Raw genomic sequence first — 25,481 nt, 5'->3', positions numbered from 1 at the left:
ACACAAATATGGGTACACACTTTGATTCAACCAGCCGATGTTTCCAGATGTTTCCTAAACGGATGAAAGATGGGGAAGCTCCTCACAGACCTGCATTAGACTCAGCTAAGAATTGGAAGTTGACCAGCTAGAACCACCCAGACTTCCATGCCGTTTCCTTCACAATAGCCCCTCCCCACGCTGAAGGCCCATAGCTGTGATTTATAACCGCAGGAAGTGTCAGGCTCGTGGGGAGGAGGAGAGGACTGACATTCTTATCGTTAAATATAAAAGTCCTTGATAAGAGAAAGGATGAAATGAACTAAATAAATTACTAAAACCAAAAAGTGAAACATAATCTCAGAGAACAGAGATGCACTCTTCTCAGCACTGTTATTTATGCAGCATTAGACTGGCCAGCTTGTGGCAATAATAGTGAAAACATTATCTCTTCTGGGGCTGAGATTGGCAGCAAGGAATTATTAAACGTTTCCAGTAGGCTGGTCTTTCATCACACATCACTGATCCACCTTGTGGAAATATCAGGATGTTATTATGTCTGTCACTGCAGCTCTGTGGAGCTTGTGGTCTAGAACTATAACCTTCAAGAGGCACACAAAAGAAAAATACATGAACATATAAAAAAATTAGGCGAGCCACCCACGTTTCTGCTCATCATGTCTCATTAATACAACATCATTGAAGGCCACAAACCTCTCAAAATGTCACTTGGAGTCAAACGTGGGTGTGCCTTTCACCTGAATAGGAAGATTGTAACAATTATGGTGTTACCTCTGCTCATACAATGGAGCCATTGTGTGAAATATTACTCCCCGGGCTGATGGTGGATCTGAGGCTTGGCAAGATGAGAGCAGGACAAGGTTGAGGTGAGGAGCGAGCCCAATGCTGAATCATTGGCTTTGTTTGCAGACATATCCTGGGATTTTGATCATATTTTTGGAATGAATGAAGCTCAAAGCAACCTAGCTTTACTTGTTGTCTGTGTCAGACACATATGAAAGCACATTTAATCTTCCTATGAATGACTCATCAAAGTATGTGTATCTATCTATCTATCTATCTATCTATCTATCTATCTATCTATCTATCTATCTATCTATCTATCTATCTATCTATCTATCTATCTATCTATCTATCTATCTATCTATCTATCTATCTATCTATCTATCCAATAGCTAAAGGTTCACTGAAACTGAATCATGCAACTGGACAATGATCCCATACAGAGTTGCAAATCTGAAAACAAAATGGCTGAAAAGAAAAGACCCAGTCAAAGTCCAGACTTCAACCTGACTGAGGGCTGTGCTAGTACTTGCTAGAGTTGTGTATAAACAAATATCCACAAACCTCAATGAGCTGAAACAATGTTGTGAAGAAAAATGGGCAGAAATTCCTTCGTGATGATGTGAGAGCCTGATGATGTCATACAGAAATGATTACTTTGAGTTCAAGTTGCTGCTAAAAGTAGTTGTAAAGGCTGTTGAATGATTTAGTTTTTCTTAACTTTTGGTATATTTTCTTTTTTGCATGACTACACGTATTTCGTTCCGTATTGGATCTCATGCCTTCTTTGTGTGTGTGTGTCATTATTTATGTGTGGCTGTATCACCTGTTGCAGCTAGTTGTGATTCACCTGCACAGACGCATGTCTCATCATGACGAAGTCTCCTGAATTTCAACAGGTGTCTGCTTCCACAATAACATGAACTCCTTAACAAGAGGGCATTTTCAACACTAAGACACGAATACAGACATCTAACAGAAGAACTATGGTTACTTGTTATTCTGACTTCAGATATCTACAACTACAAAAACTGTGAGAACAGCTGATATTTTATCTGGCAGGAATATGACCTGTTGAAGTGTGTCTGCAAACCATATCATGTGACCCTGGGAGTGTGCGTGGAGTGTGCCAGCCTTAAGCTCAGTGCTTCAGGTGTGTGCGTCACATACACAAACAGGCTAGACAACTCGCTGATTCAGCCCTGCATTTCTAAAGGTGTTTGTTTGACGGTTGCAAACAGTGAGCTACAAAGCAGGGCTAAGCCAGGTGGACAGAAAGTGTTGCAGAGGGCAGACTACCACAAAGCACAGGAATAAGATCACAAAGAACAGCTGCCATTCTCAGTTCCCATGATCCCTCAGCTGATCCTGCAGCTGACCTGGCAGCACCGGCCTCTTGTTCCACTCAGTCAGCACATCAGCCACTTTCAACTTCATCCAGGTTAAGATGGGGAGATTAATTCTTTCTCTACATTCAGCACCACCTGCTTAAACCCCCCAAAATTATATCTTGACATGGATGTGGCCTTTCAGCACAGATGACTAATAATGTGGGTGCTCTTGCAGGTAACTTTACCCCACAGTATAGCTGCATTCCTGCAGAGGCTTTCAATTAAACCATTTATGCACTACATGTATGTATCTCTAAAGTGAAAATAATGGCTTACTGGAAGGCCATTTCCAACAGTGCTTCCTGGATGAATTTCACTACAGGCTCTGTCAGCAGACGCCATGGCAAAAAGATACAGACCTAGCAGGTTATTATTGTGTTGGTGTTTGCTCTTAACTAATGCCAACTGTCATGTACCAGCAAGCCTGTGTTGTTTTTTCATATGACAACTCAAAACAGATAGCTGAGTTATTTAGCAATAACTTGGATTATGGCTAAACTAAACTTCTGCCGTGTTTTCTCCCAAGTTCATCAACAGAAAGATGATCCCGTAACACAGTAAGAAATAACATGATGTTGAAATGTGGTCATTTTATACCCTGAGACAACCAAGATGCTCACTACAGGAAATGTGGAAAAATATATGTCTAAAAAGCCTGAACAAATATTCCACAGCATGTCTTCTAATTGTGCATCGTGTTTTCACTCACAAAGTTTCAGTTTAGCGTTGGTAAAATAAGGACATCTCTGTGCCACTAATCTGAAAGAAGTGAAATGAGGCACTGAAACTACCACAAAGCACAGTGTAATCTGCCCAAAGCTGAAAAACCAACCAACCTGTGCATTATGGATAACATTCTTTCTGAGCTCACAGAAAGCAAATCAGCTCTGAGAGTCTCGTATATCATTGACTTTGTCATAAAGATTTAGTTTTAAAATAACCAAAATGTGGGATCATCTTATCTGGAGTCAACATAGATTTCAAAACAAGCAAGAACAAGGAGCTTTATAATGAAAAACACATGTGATAGCAGGTTTAAAAGTTACCATTCATATGTATTTACAGCTTTTTTTTACTTTCTATGTAAAAGAAAGTGTAAACGATGTTGGTCCACTGTGCAAAACATTACAGTTTCACCATAAATGTTTAAAAATCTTGCAATGTCTACATTTCCTCCAAGTGCTTCCCTACAGAGAAGCAAGTTATGTCTTAATACATGGTGACATATGTCTCTCCACTTTTCTCATGAAGTTGAAGTTCAGTGTCTAGATGCATATATTCAATTTGGCTGCAAGCACTTATAAAGACGAAGGGTTTAATGCAAGTGTTTGTTTACTGACACAGTGTAACACACACAACATTTAGCATGTTTTTAATTTTCATGATTGACTCATGAATCATTAAGACTTAAAAATACATGGTTAATATAGGTAGGTAATGGTTAATTATGCACATGCTTACAATGTTATCTCTCTATCATGTCATGTGGATCTACAGAAAGCAACAGGCTAAGGATAAAGAACCATATTAACATTTCTAACCATGGATTATGATACTCCTGTCACCTTCAGAACTGACCACAAAAGTGTTGGAACTCTGTTTTCATATTCCATTATTCTTTATATATTAAATTAGTCCAATCAAGAGAAGATCCAGAGGGTGTTTTTTTCTCTGTATCACTGCTCCAAGAACCAGTACACTAGGTGAAAGTTTCTAAATGGAGCCATCATGGTTAGTTTATACTGATTTGACTTTTTAGTTTTGAAATAGCTTGATCTAAATTAAACCATGTGTAGATTTAATACACACACAAACACACACACACACACACACACACACACACACACACACACACACACACACACACACACACACACACACACACACACACACACACACATATATATATATCTGTATGTGGTTAAACACAATAGACCAACTGTTTTCTCCTACATGTCCTCTTTTTTTCTCCTTGACGTGAATAAAGTTTGACTGAAATAACTGCAGTGTTGGGGAAAATATTCAACTCTTTTGCAGAAACTAAAGTATTAGTAACAGAATTTGAAGTATTGAACTCACTGATTACTTATATAAAAGTAAAGATGGATTGCTTGCTTTTAAAATGAGAAAATACATTTTCTTTACATATTGGTCGCTCTCAGTGTTAAATTGTGTAAACAGAAATTAAATGTCCATTCTGGTTATTATTAACTGAATAGACTCAAATCATGTAAGTGATTATTAGTTAGTGACTAAGCTCCTTTTTTCTTTAAAAAGGTATAAGAAGACAAATTAAAAATACTGTATTTTGTATTTGTAGATGAGCTGTGTTCATTGACGACAGTTTTTAGATGAGTCTTGGACTTCATGCAACGATTTCCACAGAATTTGTTTTTAATGCAGTTCTGCCTGAGGGCTGGAGGATCATCACATATTTAAAACTGGTTTTTCTGCTTGCTTCTTGTGTACATGGAATATTTTTCCATGCACATTTGTGTATTAGTTTTAAATGTCACCCTGGTTTTGATCATTTTCAAGATATGTTGTTCAGATTAAACATGGTTATTTGTACTCAAAGTTGTGACAGTATCCAGTTTCTGGATACTGAGATAGGGAGTCAGAGCTGAGCTGCTATGATCCGAGCTGAGAATGTTCAGAAACGTGGTTATTTACATGCTTAACTTTAATAGTTTCCATTAAAGCTCTCCAGCATTAATTGGATTATTAAAACAAGGATCTTACCCAGATTACTGAAGTAATATCAGCATGTTTATATATACAGCATGTAAGCAACGCTGAACCTCTCCCCATCTTTATTCCTGAGATACCTAATCTGTCTGACATACTGTTTTTAAATCCATCAATGCTATTGACCTGTTGCCAAGTAACTTAATTAATAATAAGATATTGTATAGACCATTCATCAAAATTCTGCACACAACTTTTCTGGTCTTTTCTTTCAATGTCCCACACATTTTTCAACATTACAGACGTTAAAATCAAAATAGAATTTTTTTTAACTAATGTCATCTTAAGTGGACTACTATTTTAGAAAATGGCTTTTGCAAAGTAATCTATCACATGGCGGTAAAAATCCCATTTTTCTGTGTAGGGGCTGTTTTGATAAATGCTACCAATGAAACGTTCTAAAACAGTCTGCAGAACTTCTGAATGTGAATATGTTATGTTCTTGTAACCACTGTAGATGGCATGGCTTTCTTCGTTTACTTTTTTCCCAAACCACAAGGGGAAAGCCATGAGGTATCTTCTCAAAACCAGAAACATAACTTCACAACCTCAACCATCAATCCAAAATGCCCAGGAAGTCTGAAACCTCATCAGCTCTAAGATTGCTCTATTGCTGCCTCAGCATGGATAACATGCAGAGGAACATAGCAAATCCATAAAAATCTGTTTTATATTTTTTATGTAGTCATTTAAAACTCAGTTTGTAAAAAGAACAGCTGGTATGTGTGGAATTCATATTATTCTGTCATTTATTTAAATGTTCTGCCAAATATAAAAGAAACTTTAATCTCAACCACTGCATAGGAATGATGCCAGAATCTGTGTGTAGACTGAAGAGCCGACCTCCTTGTGTGAGCCATAGAACTTGGGATTTAACAAAGAAAGGCGCTCTTGCTCCTTCACTCCCACCCCCACAGTCTCTGAGTCTATCATGGCTGTCACCTAGCATCAGCAAGCGTAATGGCTGAAGCTTTTTGTCTACAGCATCCTGGACTGATCGAGCAAATCAAAGAAGGAGTGTACCCATCAAGGAAACGCTCATGTCACCGGGGGCATGAAGAAGGAGGAGGGATGTAGACCAAAGGAAGCCATGAGACTCAGATCACCGAAGCTAATCTGGAGAGCGGAAATCTTGTTGTCTGTGGTAGAGAAAGACTGCTTTTAACATACAGAACTGCTTTCCTTGGAGTGAATCAGATTTTAATACTACTTGTGTTTTTCCTGCTCTTGCTAAGTTATGGCCTTCAAGTTATGGTTGCTGATTTGGTAATCCACAGAACCACCTGGACCTGCAGGCTTAATCCTTATCTGATCACTGTGAAATCTGAGGGCAGAGCAGGGGTACATTCACTTTTATTGTGCTGGTGCTTTCATAAAATTTGCCCACCTGCGAGGACAAGTGCCCTGTCAGAAAGACCTGTGACCCAAATTCCTCATATGAGCCTTCAGAGCTTGCTGGAGTTCCTCAGATTTCTGTGTGCTGCTCAAAGTGGGATACAAAGGTGCTGATAGCATGATCTTGACAATGTCACAGTGTTGAAGCCTTGACAATATCTAATCATATGTACGGCCTGCTTTAGATAAACTACATGGAACAACATCTTCCTTCTATAGCCTGGCATGTTTTTCTCTTTACATCACCATGAGACTTGAAACAAACGACAGTCATTGTCTGTGCTGGCTTGCAAAAACTTCAGGGAATTTGGAGTGAGATGCACAGTTGCCGCATACTTCAAATATGCCACTTTCCTCCTACATGTTTTCACACTGACATAGTCACTGAGACGCAGGAGGCCACAATCTACATTTATGACCATGTCATCCAAGCAAGAGAAAGACAAAAACATGTGAGGTGTTAGAGGACATACAAACACCATATCTGTCTTCAGATACGATGAGCACTTCAAAATGACAGGGTCCCTGTTTTGCTGTGAGGAATGTGATACAGGTTTGAGCTGAGTGGCATTTCTGGCAGTCTGGAAAGGAGCCAGAGAGGCGTGATGACAGGCAGGCGGCCTCTCGATGGTATCAGCACCTTTCAATCTGCCTGTGCAATCCACAAGATATCGCCCATGCTTGTGTGGCTGCAGTTTACAGTTTAGAAGCTGTCCAAGATGACAGGCCTAATAAAACAGGTTGTGACTAGCTCTAAAGAGGAGCAGCACTTTGTTAACAAACTGGTTCTCTGAGCAGGAGGTTTAATGCTGATGGGATGGATAGAGTGAACAATGGGTTTGACTTTTGTGAACAGTGAGCATTACGTTTGTTTGGTGTGCAACAACTGATCATTTTATGAAAAACAGTTTTCTGTGCTTTGTTCTCTACAATGAAACAGTTACGGAAAAAGTAAGAGTAGGGGGGAGTGGGACCAGGACAATGAGGACAAACACACACACACAAACATAGAAATGATGTCCTGTCAGCAGTCAATCAACTTTATCACTGCTTTTTCACCTGGATGCTTGTTCCTGTGTTCCAGGCATCTCACTCAGCAAGAGTTTGGGACAACAAACATTACAACCCCCCCCCCCCCAAAAAAAACAATCCCCTCCCCCAAAACTTTATAGGCTCCCCATCCCCAACTCCTTAAACTCCACAGACTCTGCTTCGCTACACCCAGGCACATACTTCCAAGACACACTTAATCTGACATTACCCTGCACCTCCGTGCATCTCTGAACATCAGGGTTCCTCTTCAAACTTTTTATATAAAAGATTATTTAGAGCCCAATATATATGATTAACTTTCTGTTTTTAGTCCCTTGCAATAGATCCTGAATACCCCCTCCCAACCCCCGTCACCAGCGAGACCCCTGACAGGTGGAGAGTGAGAGCTGAACCTGCTTCCTCTGAGCTGTGATGAGAAAATAACGAAAATTGGCAGCAAGTGATCCAACAACTGCAATAACAAGAAGAGTCAATACATTCCCCTGGGAAGAAATAAAAAAGGGTAGACATCCCAGCTGTCTAACATTTAGCCACATTTAGTTGGGAGGTGTAAACTAAACCTGTCACAATACAGTTTGCCCACAATACATTTATTGGGAAATTTGGATTGGAAAGAGTGGAGGAATTAATGCTTATGTGGCTTTGATTTCACAGTGCAGGTGTCATTGTGGTGGATCCTTGCACATCCTGCCTAGACACGTCTTGCCGTTCTGTTACCTCAGCAAGAAACTTCCCAGACAATCTGCAAAATATTGCAAGAACAACACAGAAACCACAGCAAACACAAAGTAGCTAAACCAGATTACCAAATCCAGATTACACAAACAATAATTAATTAGTTGCTCAATGTCTGGAAAACAGTGTTTGTTTGATTTTAGTGCAGAAGTAACTCGACACTCAAATTCAAACACTCTTAGGTTGCATGTTGCCCAAGCCTGGACATGCACCCAGCATGTTGGGTCAGTAATGTGGACACCAAACAGCCACAACCAATCTCAAATCCTATGAAACTAAAGAGGAAAAGTAGCAGTTACAAACATCTCTGGTTTCCCTTGTCAAACAGGTTTTTTTTTTTTTTTTTTTTCTTCAATGCCAAAAGCCATCCACACATCTTGTTTCTTTAGAAATCATGGCTCAGGATTCATGCCATGAGTGATGAGCCGTTTGTGTTTACAGATGCAGCCGGTAGTAACGGACCCTGCTCCTCTACAAGTCCCTGCAGCTATTGTTTTATTCAGAAACAGAGCAAAGTGAAAACTAACACATTCAGGTGGTTTTGATTCAAACTTGGGTTTAGACACGGCCTAATTATGCTGTTAAGTCATAACATCACATGTCAAAATAACGTGATAATGAAAAGTCCTAAAATTACCATTTGACCTGAAAGCTGTCTGGAACCAATTTTTCAGTTTTCTGCTTTGTGGTTTACAGGGACCCACAAATTTGTGAACTATTGTATAATAAATGTAAATAAAAGCGCTATTGGGACATTATTCACTGACATGATGCCAGTGTCAACTTGTGTTTACTTGACCAATACTTATAGTGGCGATTAATTTAGCCCTTCATGTTGTGTTTGCAGATGTCTGTGGTCACATGAACAACAAACCACATCTGAGACTCAGCTCTTTTTAGCTCTTAAATGTCATCAAATAAATAAAACTGTTTAACCCTAAGCCAAACCTGAGCAAAAATACAGATGGGTGGTACTCTGTCCCAAATTGTGTAGTTCTAAATCAGGCTCATTTTAATGTATGTATGACAGAATATATGTATTAACAGAAATAAATAGTGTATTATTTGCTTATTAATAAACTAAAATGATATGACTTAACTTATTGTAGCCATATAACGTTTCTATAAGAGAACATCTGCTTTTTTTGGTTGAAAAGGCTCTTGCAGGCTCCAACATTAGCAAAATTTTAATGATTTTTCAAAACATTACTTTTGCTAAAGAACTTAAGATACCCTTATAGACTCCCAGCTGCTAATCGATATAACAAACACTAATAAAAGTGCTTTTGGTACAAGTGTGATTGTTTTTCACAAAGATAACCAGAATAACACAGAGCAGAGCACGATCCAGAAAATCTTCGTGCTGCCTTCAGGTACTGTAGGAACTTTTTGATGTAAAATGAGTATAAAGCCTTGTCTCAACAAATCCCCCAAAATAGTAAATAAATAAAAAATAGAGAGGAAAATCCTGATACGACTACATCTGTTTCTGCTTAATCACAAAGCTGTAAATATAAACTTTTCCCATAGGTCAATTCTTATTAAGTTTATATGGTCCCACAAGTAAATGATGCCCATGTTTGCTTTGTGTGCCACACACTTTGGTTAACCTTAATAACAAAAAAATAAATAAATAAAAGAAAGAAAGAAAGAAAGAAAGAAAGAAAGAAAGAAAGAAAGAAAGAAAGAAAGCGGCATGCCATCAGTAAAAAAACATATTATTATGCTTGAATGCAAACCAATCCTGCACCAAGCTACACCTGAACACCATTTATATGTCATGCTATATAATAAGAATACATCGTTACCGTATGCCAACAGTTGTAGCTAACCTTCATTGTCTTTGCTTATACATCGTGAATAAAAAATTAAATACATAAACTGTGCTTATAATTTGGTACATAGGTTCTACTTCTGCGCAGGAACGTTGTTGATACGGTATTATCTCTACTTAACTATTTGTTACAAATACAGTTTGTTTCTGTGAAGCTATCAGGTCCGAGTCTGAGTTGTGTCTTTGAATGCAGCAGCCGTGCAGTGGATGGGGTGTGACGTGAAGCGCAATCAGGGCTGCTGAAGCAGAGTCTGAACCAAGCTCAGTCCACATTTTGCAGAGTGCTGTCAACTGTGTTTCCCCGACTGTGACTGAAAAAAACGCTTTTATCCTTCTCCATCTCCCGAGAAGAGAGACAGAGACCCAGGGGAGTACACGGAGCGGACCGGGGCACATGGAAACGCTATGCGGCCGGAAAGACGGCGTCGGACTTTACCGTAGTTTCACTCGAGAAAAGAGGCAAAGTGAGGCGAGATAAACATGCTCACTTCGATGCTGGCCTTATTGCTGCCTCTGCTCCTTTGTCGGATTTCTTTCTGCCAATACTCAAGTGACCAATGCAGCTGGAAGGGCAGGTGAGGTTAACTTTTTTGTTGTTTGTTTGAATGAATAATCCGGATATAATGTAATGAGCGTGAAAGTAAATGAGCTGCTGGCGGCATCCCGAATAACTGACCGAAACTGAACACATCGCGGTGAAAGGAGAAACAGACAGAATGGTCATTTCTAATATAACAAAAAAAAAATAAAAAATAAAAATCTGTGTGGTTTATGATCAGAAAGTTAGTTATAACTTACATTTTTAAAAAGTGAAGTTGTTTCGGAGACACGTGTGTAATAGCTGGCAAAATTGTTTAACATAAATCTTTCCTTACTATAATAAGGAATAATATTTAGGTTATTACACCGTGGAAATATAAACATTTCTTTTTACTCTCCAAACCACCTTTCAGTTTCAGTTGTACTTGTAGTTAAACAGTTGTAAAAGTCCAGATAAAGGACATAGAATTTTACAAAAATATTAAAACATAAACTTTAGGCCTGCAAAATATTGTCTTAGAGTATTTTAATTCATTCTTAAATCAGGTAATACTCTTTCACCTCTCATCAAACATCTGCCTGTATCTGTTTTGCACTTCAGAGCTGTGCCTTAGACTGTGTGGTTTTGTTTTTTCATCCACCAACCAGGAGGGGCAGGCAATACTTTGAGCTTTCAACCAATGATCTGGTGTTCATTAGTGAGACTTTTGACTAATCTTCTTTAATTGCATGCAGAAGTGATGAAGTTAGAAGGGACTTAATTAAAGGCATACTGAGGAGAGCCTGGTTATGGGGCTTCAGCTGCATATGCTCAACATGTGCCATGGGTTACTTTAGATCTGTGGCAAATTTGAATTTCAGCATCTCATTTTCAGGAAACTGGGCGTTTCTCCTCCAGAGTCAAACCGCGAGCTTGGCATGCTCATGCCGATGGCTTCCTGCCTTTGGCTTTGCCACAGAATGACTGACTGACACACAGGAGTTTTTCAAACCCTGACCAGGCATTAAGTTGTGGAGGGAGTCATTTGGTCATACTGGCGCCAGAGTCCGAAGTGCTGCCCGGACAAGTCTCTTCCAGTTTCTTTGGTGGCTTGAAAGCAAGGGGAGGTTCAGTGCGTGACCTGCATTTGCACTTGCATGCAGCAGGCCCAGCTACTGTTGCTGCTGTTTTCTGCCCAAAAGCCCCTGTGTCTCTCCATTCATCCATTTCTGCCTCCAAACTCTTCCCAAAGGCAGCCTGCCAGTGCTGTGTTTTTTGCCAAAGTTCTGGGCGGAACAATGTGGTATGGGGAGTGTGTTGGAGCTGAGGTCATTTTGGCTGCTCCGGCTCGTGACTGGTCATGCAGCCAGTCTTGCGCATGGCCTTAATGCTTTAGGAGGAATGCGGTCTAATGTCCTTACAGTCTGCCAGAGGTTTCCACCTTGTTCAGTTAAATCAGGCTTCAAATCACCAACAAATCATTTTCAATTGGGTTCATTTATCTCATTATGCTGCTGTGGAGGAGAAAAAAGAACAAAACAACAACCAAAAACATCAGTTTGAGTTTCTTTGCCTTTCTTTTCTTCTAGCGGTCTGACCCATGAAGGCCACACCAGGGATGTGGAGCAGGTATATCTGCGTTGCTCGCAGGGATCTCTGGAGTGGCTCTATCCCACAGGAGCCATCATCGTCAACCTCCGACCCAACATGGTGTCTCCTGCTGCTGCTCGCCTCTCTGTCTGCATCAAGCCCTCCACTGAGTCCAGCGGCACAAACATCTATCTGGACCGCAACGGCAAGCTGCGGTTACTGCTGCGTGAGCAGGACCAGGCTCAGGGGAAGGTCCACTGCTTCAGCATTCAAGAGGGGGCACTCTTTATTGAGGCCGTTCCGCATATGGACATCAGCCGGCGGATTACGGCATTCCAATACGAACTAGTCAGCGACAGGCTGAGAGTAGAGGCACAATCACTCAGTGGTAAGATATATATATGCTATAGTAGTAATAAACTTCTAACTTATTGACCTGATTTTTGTTTTAAGTAGCTGTTGCTTTTTATTAATTGCCTCTGGGACTAAGTTCCTTTGTCTCTGTGTTGTGTGCCAAGCACTAAATACAGCCATCTGCTGGTGGAAACTTTTATTAAGTTGGACTTTAATAGCAGGAAACACAATTCATGAGCACACTTCTTATACTAAAGCCAAAGTCAATTTCTTTACCAGCATTATTTGTATATTTTAGCTCAGGAAAAAAATATTTCTTATCAAATTCACAGATTATTAAAAAAATCTGAGAATCTTAAGCCTTTATTAAAGTTTTGTTGTTGAAGATAAAGTGTAAATATCACCTCTTAGTGCAGTCTTAATCTGAGCTGAGGATACTCTGCTGTAAGCTTTAATTATTTTTCTTTTTTTTTAATAGCTTGTGGGTGGAGGGGCACAGCCAAACACAAGGCCTCCAATGAAAAACAGCCCTCTATTTTCCTGCTGTGTACCTGCCAGACCTGCATAGTTTCAAGCTGTGCAACTGTGCAAGCAACAGTGTTGTTTTTTTTCCCCACCTAAAGCAAAATATGAGCAGTATCAGGCCCACATCTGTTTTTACGGCTCTCTGGCTTCACATATCCACATCCTGCGTCATTCTCTGGCATGGCAGACAGAAGGAGAGGGTTAAAAGAAGAGGAGCGAGCGTGCAGTTGTTTTGACCACGCGTGTGCAATCCGGTGCTGTAATGTGGCTTGAGATAGCACAGTGATGATTCACATAGACAGTGGTCTCGTGTCTTGTGAGGTCTGGATGGGTAGATTGATTGCTCCTCCACTCCTTCTCATCTTCTTTGCTTTCTTTCTATCTTTCCTCTTCTCTCTGACCCGCTGTGCTGGGATTGTGTTGCTCACCATCACACTGGAATGTATCTCCAACCAGATGTTGGGAGGAACTTCTAGGAGCATATAGGGTTGCCCCCCCCAACCCACTCCCTCTTTCTTTCTTTTTCTTTCTGTCACTCCCTGAACCTCCCTTTTACCCCACTTCAATTATTCAGCCTTTCCTTGCCCTTGGCCTCACTATTTCCTACCTCTTGATTTCTTTCATGCCTATTTATCATTTTGGTATTTTCCTTTTAATTCCTCTCCCCTTCATACATCTTCCCTCTTTCCTCCTGGTTGTTTGAAGTGGGTTTTTGTCTGTGCTGAGTGGAATTAGCAAATTGTTCTCCATTACAGTGGAATTCATCTGGGCCCAGATGTTGCAGGGACACTGCAATGTGCCTCTGCACTCCTCCTTCACTGCTCCTCCCATCCTTCTTTGCCTCTGTGAAGTGGTTCTGATCAGAGTGGCGCTGCATGGGCACGAGCCAGACAGAGATGCTGACTCAGCTCTCGGCCCATTCCTGTGGTTCTGTTTCATGTTTGACATGTGGGCCCCGGTTGGCTCTGCGCTGGAGGAAAGCAAACACTCCCCGGTTCTTGGTTTAGGCCTCGGCTCACAGTTCTGTCTGATGTTGTGGAAGAACTCAGGCTCACTTCAAAGTGAGCATGCACTCTGCTCTGGGGCGAGGCTGTCCAGCTGTTCTTAAGCCATCCAGGCTTGTGGCTGTTTGACCCCTGATCTCTCTAGTGATGTAGCAGCACCTTGTGTTTCAACACTAGCTGACCTTTAAACATGCCTACCACTCACCCCTGCACTCTTAACTTAGAAAAACCAGCTAAAAATAAGCCTAAGCCCTCTAATAAAGATGAAACTTGGCAGAAGAGTTGCTGTACATGATTTATGGTAACATTGTGCTGTTCTTTTCCTCAGACAGCATCATTTCTTTACATGATAAATCATTACAAACAGTTATGTAAATTCTGGTAACTTTCAAAGCACACAATCCACCTGAATTAACGGTTTTAATCATTCTGAACTGAAAACCGCTCATGCTCCACCCTCAGCCTACTGCTGACTAGTTGGCCATCTATCTGTTCTTACTGCTCTTTCCACCTGTTCCTGAGAGCTGCTCTGAGGAAAACCAAAGCAGGTTGAAGGCTAATAAAGGCATTTTGGCTCGGCCAGCCGCAGGACCACCTGGGTCAACTCATTATTGCTCTCATTTAGTGGCCTTTCCCCTGCTGTAAAACAGTCTGGAAGTGGGTCACTGGAGTTGCTCCTCTGCAGCCACTAGTCAAAGGTGAAGCGCTGCCTGGGGCAGGCTTTTTGAATTTTTGGTCAAGGCAATTTAAATTCACTTTTTTTTGCTCTTAAGCATTTGCCCTCTAGTAATGGAAGCGTGCCCCCTCATGGATCTCTGTAATGTGAGATATGTATGAAATTTTGTCCTAATTTTCTGCCTCCTCTCTGAAGTAATTTTCACTTTTAAGGTTGTTAAGAACTTTACTTGAAGTTCTAGTTAAGATGCAGTCCCAGCAGGCCGGCTGGATTGCGAACAGAGCTCAGCCTCTCCTCATCTTACAGCACTGCTTATCCTTTTCATCTGGTCCATGTTTGTCACGCAGTGTCAGGGGGTTCCTGTTGTGGCGTGGACGCTGACTGAACAGTCCCCTTGAGTGTTGAACACTCACACAGGCATTCGAATACGTGCAAGATTATTTTTTATAAGCAATGCTTAACTTGCTTTTACTGAAAGCAATATACACAGCAGTGTTTGGTTTAAAAATTACAGCTAATGAGAGGGAAGTCTTTACCATTTTTAAATCATTTGGAAGGAAAATGCTGTGACTCCCAGTCTGTGGACTTGCCAACAATATTTTTTATCATGCTTTGAGAATGGGTTGTGTACTTTTCTGTTTCTTTATGGAGAGCTGTGCTAAAGTTTTAACTTATCTACCCTCTTTGTGTTTTCTTCTTAGCACCCTGTCAGCCCTGCAGTAATACTGAGATGCTTTTAGCCGTGTGCACAAGTGACTTCGGTAAGTTACAGTCCTGCTGCAGAGAATTATGGGCTTCCTGCTGCAGCGTGGTGGCAGAAAAAGTCCAACAAAAACACCATTCTGTGTTGCATGAAATATAGCTGTTACCGACCTGTAAATCTTCTTTGTTTTTCCAGTTGCACGGGGCAGCATTAAAAAGGTGGACCAGGAGGTGGACCACTCATCTGTCACTGTGGAGATAAGTCGCCTCTACAGACAGAAAACCCAGGTCTTTGTATCTGGGGGTGTGAGGGTACGGAGCTGGACAGGCCACATCAACATGCCCCTTCAGTGTGGGGTGAGGTCTGGAGAGGGAGAGTTTCTGTTTACCGGGACTGTGAGGTTTGGGGAGGCCTGGATGGGCTGCGCCCCTCGCTATAAAGACTTCCTGCGGGTGTATCATGAGGCACAACTTCAGGGGAACCACCCCTGCCAAGTGGACACTGACTGAGGTTTACCTGTCTTTGTTTGAAAACAGCAAACCCTCAATGACTTATGAAGAGAGCTGGACGGAGAGTTTGTGCTGAGGCGAAAGACTGACAGACTGACCCAGTTTCAGAGCCTCTCTCCTCTTCTGGTGTCCCGTGAATCTTTTCGGAGACAATAGCAGGAGCTCCTGAATGTTGCTAAGCAGCATCCCAGCACTGCTCTGTTTTCAAAGTTGATGCAAAGTGGAGTGTGTTCAGAATGACTTCTTGCAGGCGAAGAACTGCAAAGGTTTAAATGTAGCAGAACTTAATCTGGTTTTTATGTGTATAAAATGTGAATGAATATTGTACATTTTGGAGCTCTTTGTGCTTTGTAAAAAAAATTGATGTACAGATCTGAATTTGTTTCGTAAGGCAAATGTAAAGTGAAAGCTTCTTATTTTGTTTAAAAAAATATTTGCAATTAATGCCTGAATTTCAGTTTTTTCAGGCTGTACAATTGTAAAAAAAAAAAAAAACCAAACAAACAAAAAAAGTGTTTTAATTTTCAATAAAAGCTTTTATTCCCTTGTACCATGTTCATTTCTGTTTTACATGCAAAACTGATCATTTATATTTTCATATGATGATTAAATTGATTAAAAATACAATAACAGGAAACAAATAGTTTCAGTCTAAAAAATTAATGACAAAAATTAATAGAAAAAATCTAATTAATATAATATAAAATTATATAATTAATAAATTAATTTAAAAATGAATATAAAGTGTCAGTACAATAAAAATTTGCTAAATGATTGGTTTTAATTTTATTATTACAATGTAGTTTGCAATTGTATTTTCTTTTTTGTGAGTGCTGCTGTCCTCTAGGCCAGATCAACCTCGCAAAAGAGATCTTGATCTTAGCGGGATTAAATTTTAATCTTTAATCAGAACTATATTACACTAAATTTACTTTGATGCAAACACATGATATTTTGGAGGGATATATTAGGTCATTTCTGGTCAGAGTACTGAACACCCACGATGGAGCTGAGCACATTTACTGGAATAAAAACACTGCAGTAGGATGTGCATTAGCTTCCTCACTTTATCCCTGAGCTGGGACTGTCTGCCAGAGGTACAGAAAGATTGATATCAGAGTCGGGGTAGATTCCTTTGCTGGTTCCTGTGGTGACGGGGTGGCCGTGTGTCAAGGTCAGTGTTAAAGGCGTCTTTGTTCCAGAGCAGCAGCCTAGTATGAGTGAGAGGTCTGAAGACAGACCTGAATACAGCCCTGTGACCGGGCATGCAGCATAAAGTACCACTCTCCAAGCACACTCCTAATTTTGATTGGCATGTAAACTGCTGCTCAAGCTTCCTGTTTAAATGGAGGCCTGTCATTTTCATGAGTTCAAATAAAACACAGGAAAAGGAACCAATCAGGTTACAGGGGTCTTAGCGGTGCTTGTTAAGATGACATCCAGTTCATGGCTGCAGCTCTTTTGTTCGCCCTTTTTTTTTACTTAAACGGAAACGCACCTAGAATGTCTTTCACTAAGTTGCCCCACATAGACAATCGCTTTTCCAGACAGAACAGAGCACTGAATCGACTGTCTGAATTCCAGCTGACAGCCAGACGTCCTGGAATTACTGGGAAATGCAAACAGAGTTTCTATGGCAACAATGCCTCACTGTGAACCTTTTGCTCCTCATCCTGGCTTTAAGATATGGACTCTCTAAGGTGGAGAAGTAGGAGGAAGAGGAGGGGGAGTGGGTCCTTCATTTCTCTGCCATCCTCTCTTTTTCTTCTCTGACCAATCCTCTGCATGCTGCATCTCAACTTCGGGGAAATAACACAGAAAAGTGACTCCACAGAACAACTACTCAGACTTCTTTCTTCTATTGCAAATGCTTTTTTTTTTAACCTTGCCTGAGCATATCTCCTGTGTCACAAGGATCATTCAACTAAATTAAGAATGCATAGACCAGAAACTAGTTAGATTGGTTGGTAATAAAAGCATTTCAATTAACAAACAAAACTGTTCTTTACTAAACACATTTCTGGCCTTTCTTTCTTTCACCCCTTTGTTGCCTGTTGTAAAGTGATGCTACAAGGACGATCGAGCTTTCTAGAATTGCTCTCAAGTCTTCTGGTCATTAATTTAGATATTAGGGGTTTTTCATAAGAGCCCTTTTTGACTCATGTCACTATATCTATGCACACATTCAAGGTCTTTAGCACAAAACCTTATCCTATACTGTACAGTCACATGTCAACTAAAAATTATTCAATATAATAAGGCAAGGCAAGTTTATTTGTGTAGCACATTTAACATACAAGACAATTCAAAGTACTTTATCTGTTTTAATTGTTAATAAGAATTAAGTTTATATTGAGATTTGAAGTGCAAAATGTGTAACAAAAAACAAATAAAGCCACTTGACTAATAATTGTGCACACAATATCGAAAATTCTTATGTTTAAACCTCTGCAAAAAAAGTCACGCTAATAAGCACAGTGTGCCTATTGGTGACTGTAAAGTTATCAACACATAAACCCCATGAGCAGATATTTTTTAAAACAAAATCTGTATATATATATATATTGTGCTTGATTAATAAAGGGTTTCAATTTTAACGTTAATGATAGATTATTCTGCTTGTAGGTTGTCGTCATGGATACAGTATGTTACACTTCCTCAGAATAAATAGCTCAGAGGGATGTTTCTTCGTCATTAGGATGTGTCTTTGCTGAAGCTGTTAAACACATGCAATCAGCTGAAACTTCATAGGTCAGGCCAGATTTTCACTTTATATATATGTACACACACACACACACACATTTATATATATATATATATATATAAATATATATATATATATTTTTATTTTTTTTTATTTTTTTTTTTTGCAGTACCAGATGAGAAAGCTCTTTGTAAGTCAGCCATTGAAAAATGTAGTCTTTGTGCTGCCTGTGGGATTCAGCCAGAAGTCACTGCATGGTCATCTTGTGGGGGGAATAAAAGGGAAAAATAAAAGAGAAAAATGAAAGAGAGAGAGAAAAAAGTACTGAAAAGTGCAGCTATGACAAAGTGTAGTTGCTTGGCAGATGGAGCAACAGTTTAAGTTAAAGAGCAGCACAACCCCAGCAGTGAGAGGAGGCCTCAAAGCTCAGTGTAGTGGCTAGTATTTCATGTCTCTTTGGGAAGTGCTGGAATGTGGAGAATGTGTTGACTTCACACACATGCATGTGCAGCTTGAACCCCCCACCCACCCTCAAAACACCGCTGCCTTGATTAGCCGGAATCAATAGAGTCTCTGTGGTTGTTCTGGGTGTGTCAGTGTGTATGCCTGCGCTGTGCGCGTGGCCCTAACCACAGCACACATAAACACACCACCCCAGCGGCCAGTTAGCCGCCACCCACTCTGAGCCACAAGTCCGTGTGCAGCTGCAGTCCCAACACCTTCGATCTGACACAATGCCCCCCTGACATTTCTGTAATATCGTCCTTACATTTTACAGATAGTTTAAAATCTGACATTTATTTTCCTCAACAGCCACATGATAATTCCCTTCTTTTCTGGTATTTTTTCTGTTTCATTTACTGCACAACTGATTGTGATTTAGGATTATTATCACTTATGTTAAGTTGTCGAAGGGTGACTTGATATCATCAATGCCAAGTGGATCAATCTATCACACTTTTGTGGACAGATAATTTTAAGTATTTTTTTTTTCTGAAGGGCTTTTGTTGCCCTGCTTTCTGCTTCAAAAACACTCACATGACATAGTCTTCCAGTCAGGAGCCATATCAGTCACATCTTTATCTTTGTCATAAACTGTAGTCTGATTATTGTAGGGTTTTACTACAGGGGGATCATAGTCAGATTAAAACATTTTCCTTTCATGGTCATTGTGATGGTCCAGGCATAACATGATGAACCATATCTGGTCCAAACCAATTCATTTAGCTGTTATCTGACCAAGGAATGTGTTTCCATCAAGTTTAATGCTCATTGTTTATTGGACATCCAATCATTCATTTTCTGTACCACTTTGTCTATTATGGGCCCAATTAACCTATCATGCATGTCTTTGGACGGTGGCAGGAAGCCGGAGTACCCGGAGAGAAACCCTGCATACACGGCGAGAACATGCAAACTCCACACAGAAAGGCCACCGCCCCCCAGGTTCGAACCTCACCAGCTGAGGCTCGAACCAGCGACGTGTTTATCGGACAATTACTTTAGAAATACCAGTGAACAGTGAAGTCCATTGCAATGCCTGAACAGTTACAGAAACAGCAGTTTCTCTGTGTATTTATTAATGTAAGGAAGCTGAAAAAGAAAATTGTGTGGCATCACTAGTAGCTACATTATTGTCAGCATGGCACCTCAACCACTGCTTATGTTCATTGTTGTAGCAACAGGGGATTTTGCAGCCTCTTAAAATTTGGTTTCATACTTTTTCAGCTAGTTCCTTTTCTTGCAGAGTTGCTTTACACAACCAAGGCCAAAACAGAACAAGTTCACAACCTTGTTTATACATTTATACTCAACCAGTCAAAAGTTTGGACACATTTATTTGTTTGTTTTTATTTATTTATTAATTATACAGGAAATCAAAAAACAGAATTTGTATGCTATATTATTGCTCCCCACATGTGATTTTTCTCCCAGTTTCAGACAGACAAAGATGTTAGGGTTAACAAGCCACTAAAAAGTCTCTCTTTATGCTCATGATTCCCCAGTGGGTTATGATTTTAGAGTCATGAAATACCTTACAGCCGCCTCAATGGCCCCTCCTCCCCCAGCAAAGCGGTGTACTGGCTTTAGGGACTAGAGTGTTGGATGTCTCTACCGATGCATTTGCAGGGTCACACAGTGAGCCTCCATGTCTCAGTATCGGGTATCAAAGAGGGATCGGGGAATTGTGCTCTCCAACTGAGCAAATGTGTCGTGTGCATGAAGTAAACCAGACGTGGTCATCTTCAGATGTTTTGGAGATCAGAGTCAGTTAGTTTTGGCTGCTGGTAGCCTGTTAAAACACTTTATCTTTAAATTGGCAGAGACTTTACGTTTGGGATCACATCCAGTCAAAAATATACAGTAGAATTTGCCAAAGTCAAAATAGAGTTCATGCATGTGATTAAGAAAAAAAAAACAATACTCCACACAGTTAAGCTTTATCATGTAGATTCTTCTGTCTGGGCTGATGTCTGTATTATGTCTAATTATTTCTGCTTGTGAATGGTGATTTGGTGCCGAAGTCTGGTTCTACATAACTGTCTCCTTCTAGCTTTTGTCCTTTTCTCAATGAGTGAATGTGTGCTGCTGCTGTCTGCTCACATGGCCCCCAGAGGCTATGCAAGGGCGCCCTATTCGCTCAGCAAACTCACTAATGTCCTCCGGAGTGGGGGGTCCTGCTACAAGAAGTTTCAGGGAGCCCTCCAATGATGAGCAGCCCAATAAAGGAGCAGACTTTGGCTCAGAGGGCACCAAGCAAACATGCAGCAAATGGCACTTTTATTTACTCGCCTTCACATCCCCTCCCCCAACACCCTTCATTTACTGGGATCTGCTGTGCCTTTTCCAGCAACCCCATGGCAACAGCAGCCCTTGTCAAAAAAAAGAGTAAAACTTTCTCATGATGTCACCATAAATATGGAGTTTTGATGTTTTATTCTACATTGACAACAAAACTTTAGAATTTCAGCAGGAAGTTTTACCTTTTACTGGTTGGAAAGATCAGACTTTGTTTTATCTTTCGTCAGCATCATCGTTGTGAACTGATGCAATACACTGTGGTTGGATCATTACAGAAATTTTTCCTAAATCTAAATAACAAAAGCTCACTGTGTCCTTATCCCTATCTTGACTTAATCTTGGCACTGAATGAGCATGTTGTGGTGTGCTCTATACAACCTGTCATTCATCAACACTTGCTTCTTGTCTGATTCTGACAATACAATCTGCACCGGCCCCGCTGCTCACAGGCTTGTCAAGATGCATGATCCGAAAAGCAGATCTGCTGTTTGCACAGTCCATTGAGCACCAGTGGCATTGCCTTGCTGCTTGACTCCTCCTTGGCAACTGGGCCAAGCCCCTTTGACCTCTGGCCTGGGCTCTGGCCTCTGGATAAGAGGGGGAAAACAAATCTTCCTGTCTAAATTCAGCCATTAGAACTTGGAGTAGACAGGGCCATGCCCTCAAGCCTCCAAAGGAAGCACGCATCTTTGGGCAATGTGAGGTGAGAAAGATTATCAGCCAATGGAGGGGCGAGTGCAAAGCGTGATAGATTGTGTAATTGAACATGTGACGTTTGATGGATGTCCAAATGAGGGAAATAATAGGTTGCGTGACAGATAGGTAGGAAGTGAACACTTGGATTTTTACACAGCAGCGGATGTGAGCTGTCTGCTTTTAGGACCGAGAATGATGGATCGATTTGGGGAGGAGAAGGACCGAGCCAAACAAAGAGTAGATGCATCCTTCCTTATGTCCAAATGTTTATTGCCAACTAGACAGTTTCTGAAGTAAATACAATTTAAAGTCATCTGCTGATTATGTTGTAATCTACAGAACTGATGCATAATGAAGTCCACACAAAAACATATGTTGCACCAGTTTCCCATATGTAACATCTATTAGTTTTAGTGTTAAACAACAGAATTTTACATTTTGTATGTTAAATAAATAGCACCAAATAGGCTAAATGCTAATTTGAAATACTAGGAATACACTTCAATATTTAGTTATTCATGCATTTGTCTTGCTTAAACAATATAAAAAAAACAAAAACAAAAACAATGATGTTTATACCAAACCCAGAGGAGCAAAGTGTGACACACTCCCAAGTGTCAACTGCAGAATAAACAGAATTTTTAATCTAACATACCATTTCCAAAAACTATTGGAAAATATGTGTATATATTTTTACAAAGCATACTCTGTTTAAGTATCACTTCTGTGTTATCTATCCATCGTGTCTAACAGGAGTAAGGGGATTTAATTAAAATCATTACTGCTTGTAAAACAGTGTGCTGAGTTCTGAGCTATGGCAACAGTTATCAAGTGGACAAGTGTTGGCAACAGCTGAATCCTCAGCTGGGGAAAGAATGGCTGAGGCAAGGGAAAGTAGAGTTGCAGGGGGTCACACGCCCACATATGCACATGCATGTCGCTGTTTCACATGGCTGCTTAGGCACAGGTGACAGCGAATGACCCTTAATCAGGGGTGAAGAACCTGTTGGATTACTCGTAACCTGCTTGTGTTGTGAAAGGTTAAAGGCCAACCTGATTAACTCACTGGCTTTGATTTTGTGGCTAAATCAGACAAGGTTTTTTTTTTCTTTTAAACAAAACAAAGGAATGATCAATCCTGAGTTATAATGTGCTCAACCTCTTTGTGCATTTTCTAAATCTTGTAAGTAGTTCTTTTGTGGCAGAGCTGCATGCTCGAGTTGCACTACAGTTACAAGTTTAGCCAAAAGTGGACTGAAGAGCTATGTGTTCATCAGGGACATACTGTGTAGATATGGGAGGATTATCACTGCTCTGCTGAGGAATGCATAACACGTCTAAATGAGGGCACAAAACCTCTCAGTGTGCTGACAGTGAAATTTGGTTTCACCCTGATGGAAAATGTGTTACAGGACTTAAATTCTTCATATGTTGCGGCAACAGACTGCTGTTGTTATAACAAGACACGTGGTACTTTTGAAGCGCATCAAGGAAATGATGAAGCTACTTTCTATCTTTAATAAGCAATTTTAAAAAAGTTAACATAAAAAAAAAAATTATGTAAATTGTTTAACTAATAGCCCCATTTTTCTGAGACTATAGACTTTATGTAAAAACTGGACATGAGTGATTTGTTGGTTGGTTCCTTCAAAGGGTAAGTACAACACATCCCAGACAAAATAATAAACAAGATAAACTACAGTTCCAGTCAAAAGTCTGGACACACTTTTCCACTGAATCTAATGGGAAAATGTGTCCAAATATGTGAAGCCAGTGGGCGCAAAGTGTAAAATCCCAGACAAGCTTATGACTTGTCCAGACTACTTTAAAGGGGAAAAAGTGTTTTTCTGTCATGAAATGCTAAAAGAAAAGATTGTTTTCACAAATCACTTTAATGTCATTAACTAAATTTACTCCTGATGAGTGTGCTGGAGGTACATCTGAAAATAATTCTAAGGTCAGACTGAAACTGGGTCACACACTTCAGTCCATAGTCTGACCAAACAATTAGCTTTTTGCACTAATGAACTTTTGGATCATTATTGCTGGCAAATAATGATCATCGTATCTTGAGCTTGTGAGGATGACAAAATATTTCTTTTACCCATTAGAGCTTAACAGTTTGTTCAACAACAGTGATCCACAAGCATCACAAAGACAAAGTTTTAGGTAAAAATACCTGCTAACTGATCATTAGCTTCCACTTTATTTAAGGTATGCAGTACTACCAGATAAAAAGTCATTGTTTATAATGTAAAATAATTGCATTTTGAAGAGAAAAAATGACAAAAAACTGAAATCAGGTGAAACGGTTTCCACTTGCTCCTTATTTATGATGCATGTATTTGCCTTTAGTAAGGATTTGCAAGGATTTACTGCTCTATCAATGTACATCATTACAGTAAGCATTATTATCTGGAAAGATAGACACAGACAAACATCCACGTTGTATGAAGCTTAAATATCACTGGATACAGACTGTGACAGAATAGGTTTTAATTAATCAGTATATTGAGCTTTTGTCATTTCTTTTAGCATGTTGTGCAATGGGTAAAATCTTTGTGCAAATATTACAATCAGCCCTCTTCTGTGCTGTTGAACTCACCCCTACATGAGCTGTTTGAAAGACATTTTCCATCTTTCAACAGCAGAAGAAACAATCTACAAACAAATAAGTGTTCATACTTTTAAAATTTGAATTTTAATAAAAAAAGTTATTTTATGAGATGCAGAACATATTTTGAATGCAGTGTCTGCAGCTTCTTTTGTATAATTATTCTTTAAAGCCAATGTTTAAAAATCGTTCACTAGTAATGACCATGTCAAGTATAAAGGACTCGACTGCCCCCTGCAGGAATTTGTAGGTCTTGCTGAAGCCGTCTGTTGCTTTGTTCTGCAACTTTACAGTGAATAACGTCTCGCTGTCAAGTCAGCAGCAATGAATTGAGTAACACATAGCATTAACCCACAAACCCAGCCATAATAACAGTGCAGTGAGAGTGCAGAAAGCAGGCTTTTTGTTTTAAGTTTCTCTCCAATCCCAGAGAGACTGCTCATAATTTCAGCTGTGGTGAAAAGTAGATTTATGCTGCAGTCAAAACAAATCCTGAACAAGACTGACACCGCACAATAAAAGGACTGGATGATCATTTGTTCTGCAGACATGTTGTCCATCTACTGATAAATCACTTAAACCTGTCTAAATATCTGAGTGCAGTATGACCTACTACAAAAAGACGTTCATTTGACTGCAAGTGAGGCTTTTCCTGGCTTCACATGAGTAAATATACAAAGTAGAATGTTTCTGTCCTCCTGATGCAGAAAACTGACAGAGAAGGCCACTGAGTGTTCCCAAAATCAACACTGACTGAGCAAGGGAAAGAAACCATACCCTGCTTTCTGTTGAATCTGGTTCGTTTGAGTGTGTCCACAAGGGTTATGTGATTTTCATACCAAATT

The 25,481-nt window shown here is 40.0% G+C and overlaps 1 protein-coding gene across 1 annotated transcript; it reads left to right on the top strand.

The window, feature by feature from the left end:
• Window positions 1-10,172: 10,172 nt before the first annotated feature.
• Window positions 10,173-16,370, top strand: metrnla (meteorin like, glial cell differentiation regulator a). Its single transcript, XM_042006115.1, has 4 exons — window positions 10,173-10,514; window positions 12,049-12,437; window positions 15,310-15,369; window positions 15,507-16,370. Exons 1-4 carry the CDS (start codon window positions 10,420-10,422, stop codon window positions 15,818-15,820), a joined length of 858 nt encoding a protein of 285 aa, XP_041862049.1. The 5' UTR covers window positions 10,173-10,419; the 3' UTR covers window positions 15,821-16,370.
• The last annotated feature ends 9,111 nt before the right edge of the window (window positions 16,371-25,481 follow it).

This window comes from Melanotaenia boesemani, chromosome 2 (genome assembly GCF_017639745.1).
Source record: "Melanotaenia boesemani isolate fMelBoe1 chromosome 2, fMelBoe1.pri, whole genome shotgun sequence".
Lineage (NCBI taxonomy): Eukaryota > Metazoa > Chordata > Actinopteri > Atheriniformes > Melanotaeniidae > Melanotaenia > Melanotaenia boesemani.
Note: the sequence above shows the minus strand (reverse complement) of the source record. Positions and strands in the feature narration are given on the sequence as shown.

Excerpts from the sequence above, each read along its gene's own strand:
- metrnla (XM_042006115.1), top strand. The coding sequence starts at position 10,420 with ATGCTCACTTCGATGCTGGCCTTATTGCTGCCTCTGCTCCTTTGTCGG. Across the intron at positions 10,515-12,048 it reads CAATGCAGCTGGAAGGGCAG|CGGTCTGACCCATGAAGGCC; the intron begins GTGAGGTTAACT and ends CTTTTCTTCTAG. Across the intron at positions 12,438-15,309 it reads AGAGGCACAATCACTCAGTG|CACCCTGTCAGCCCTGCAGT; the intron begins GTAAGATATATA and ends TTTTCTTCTTAG.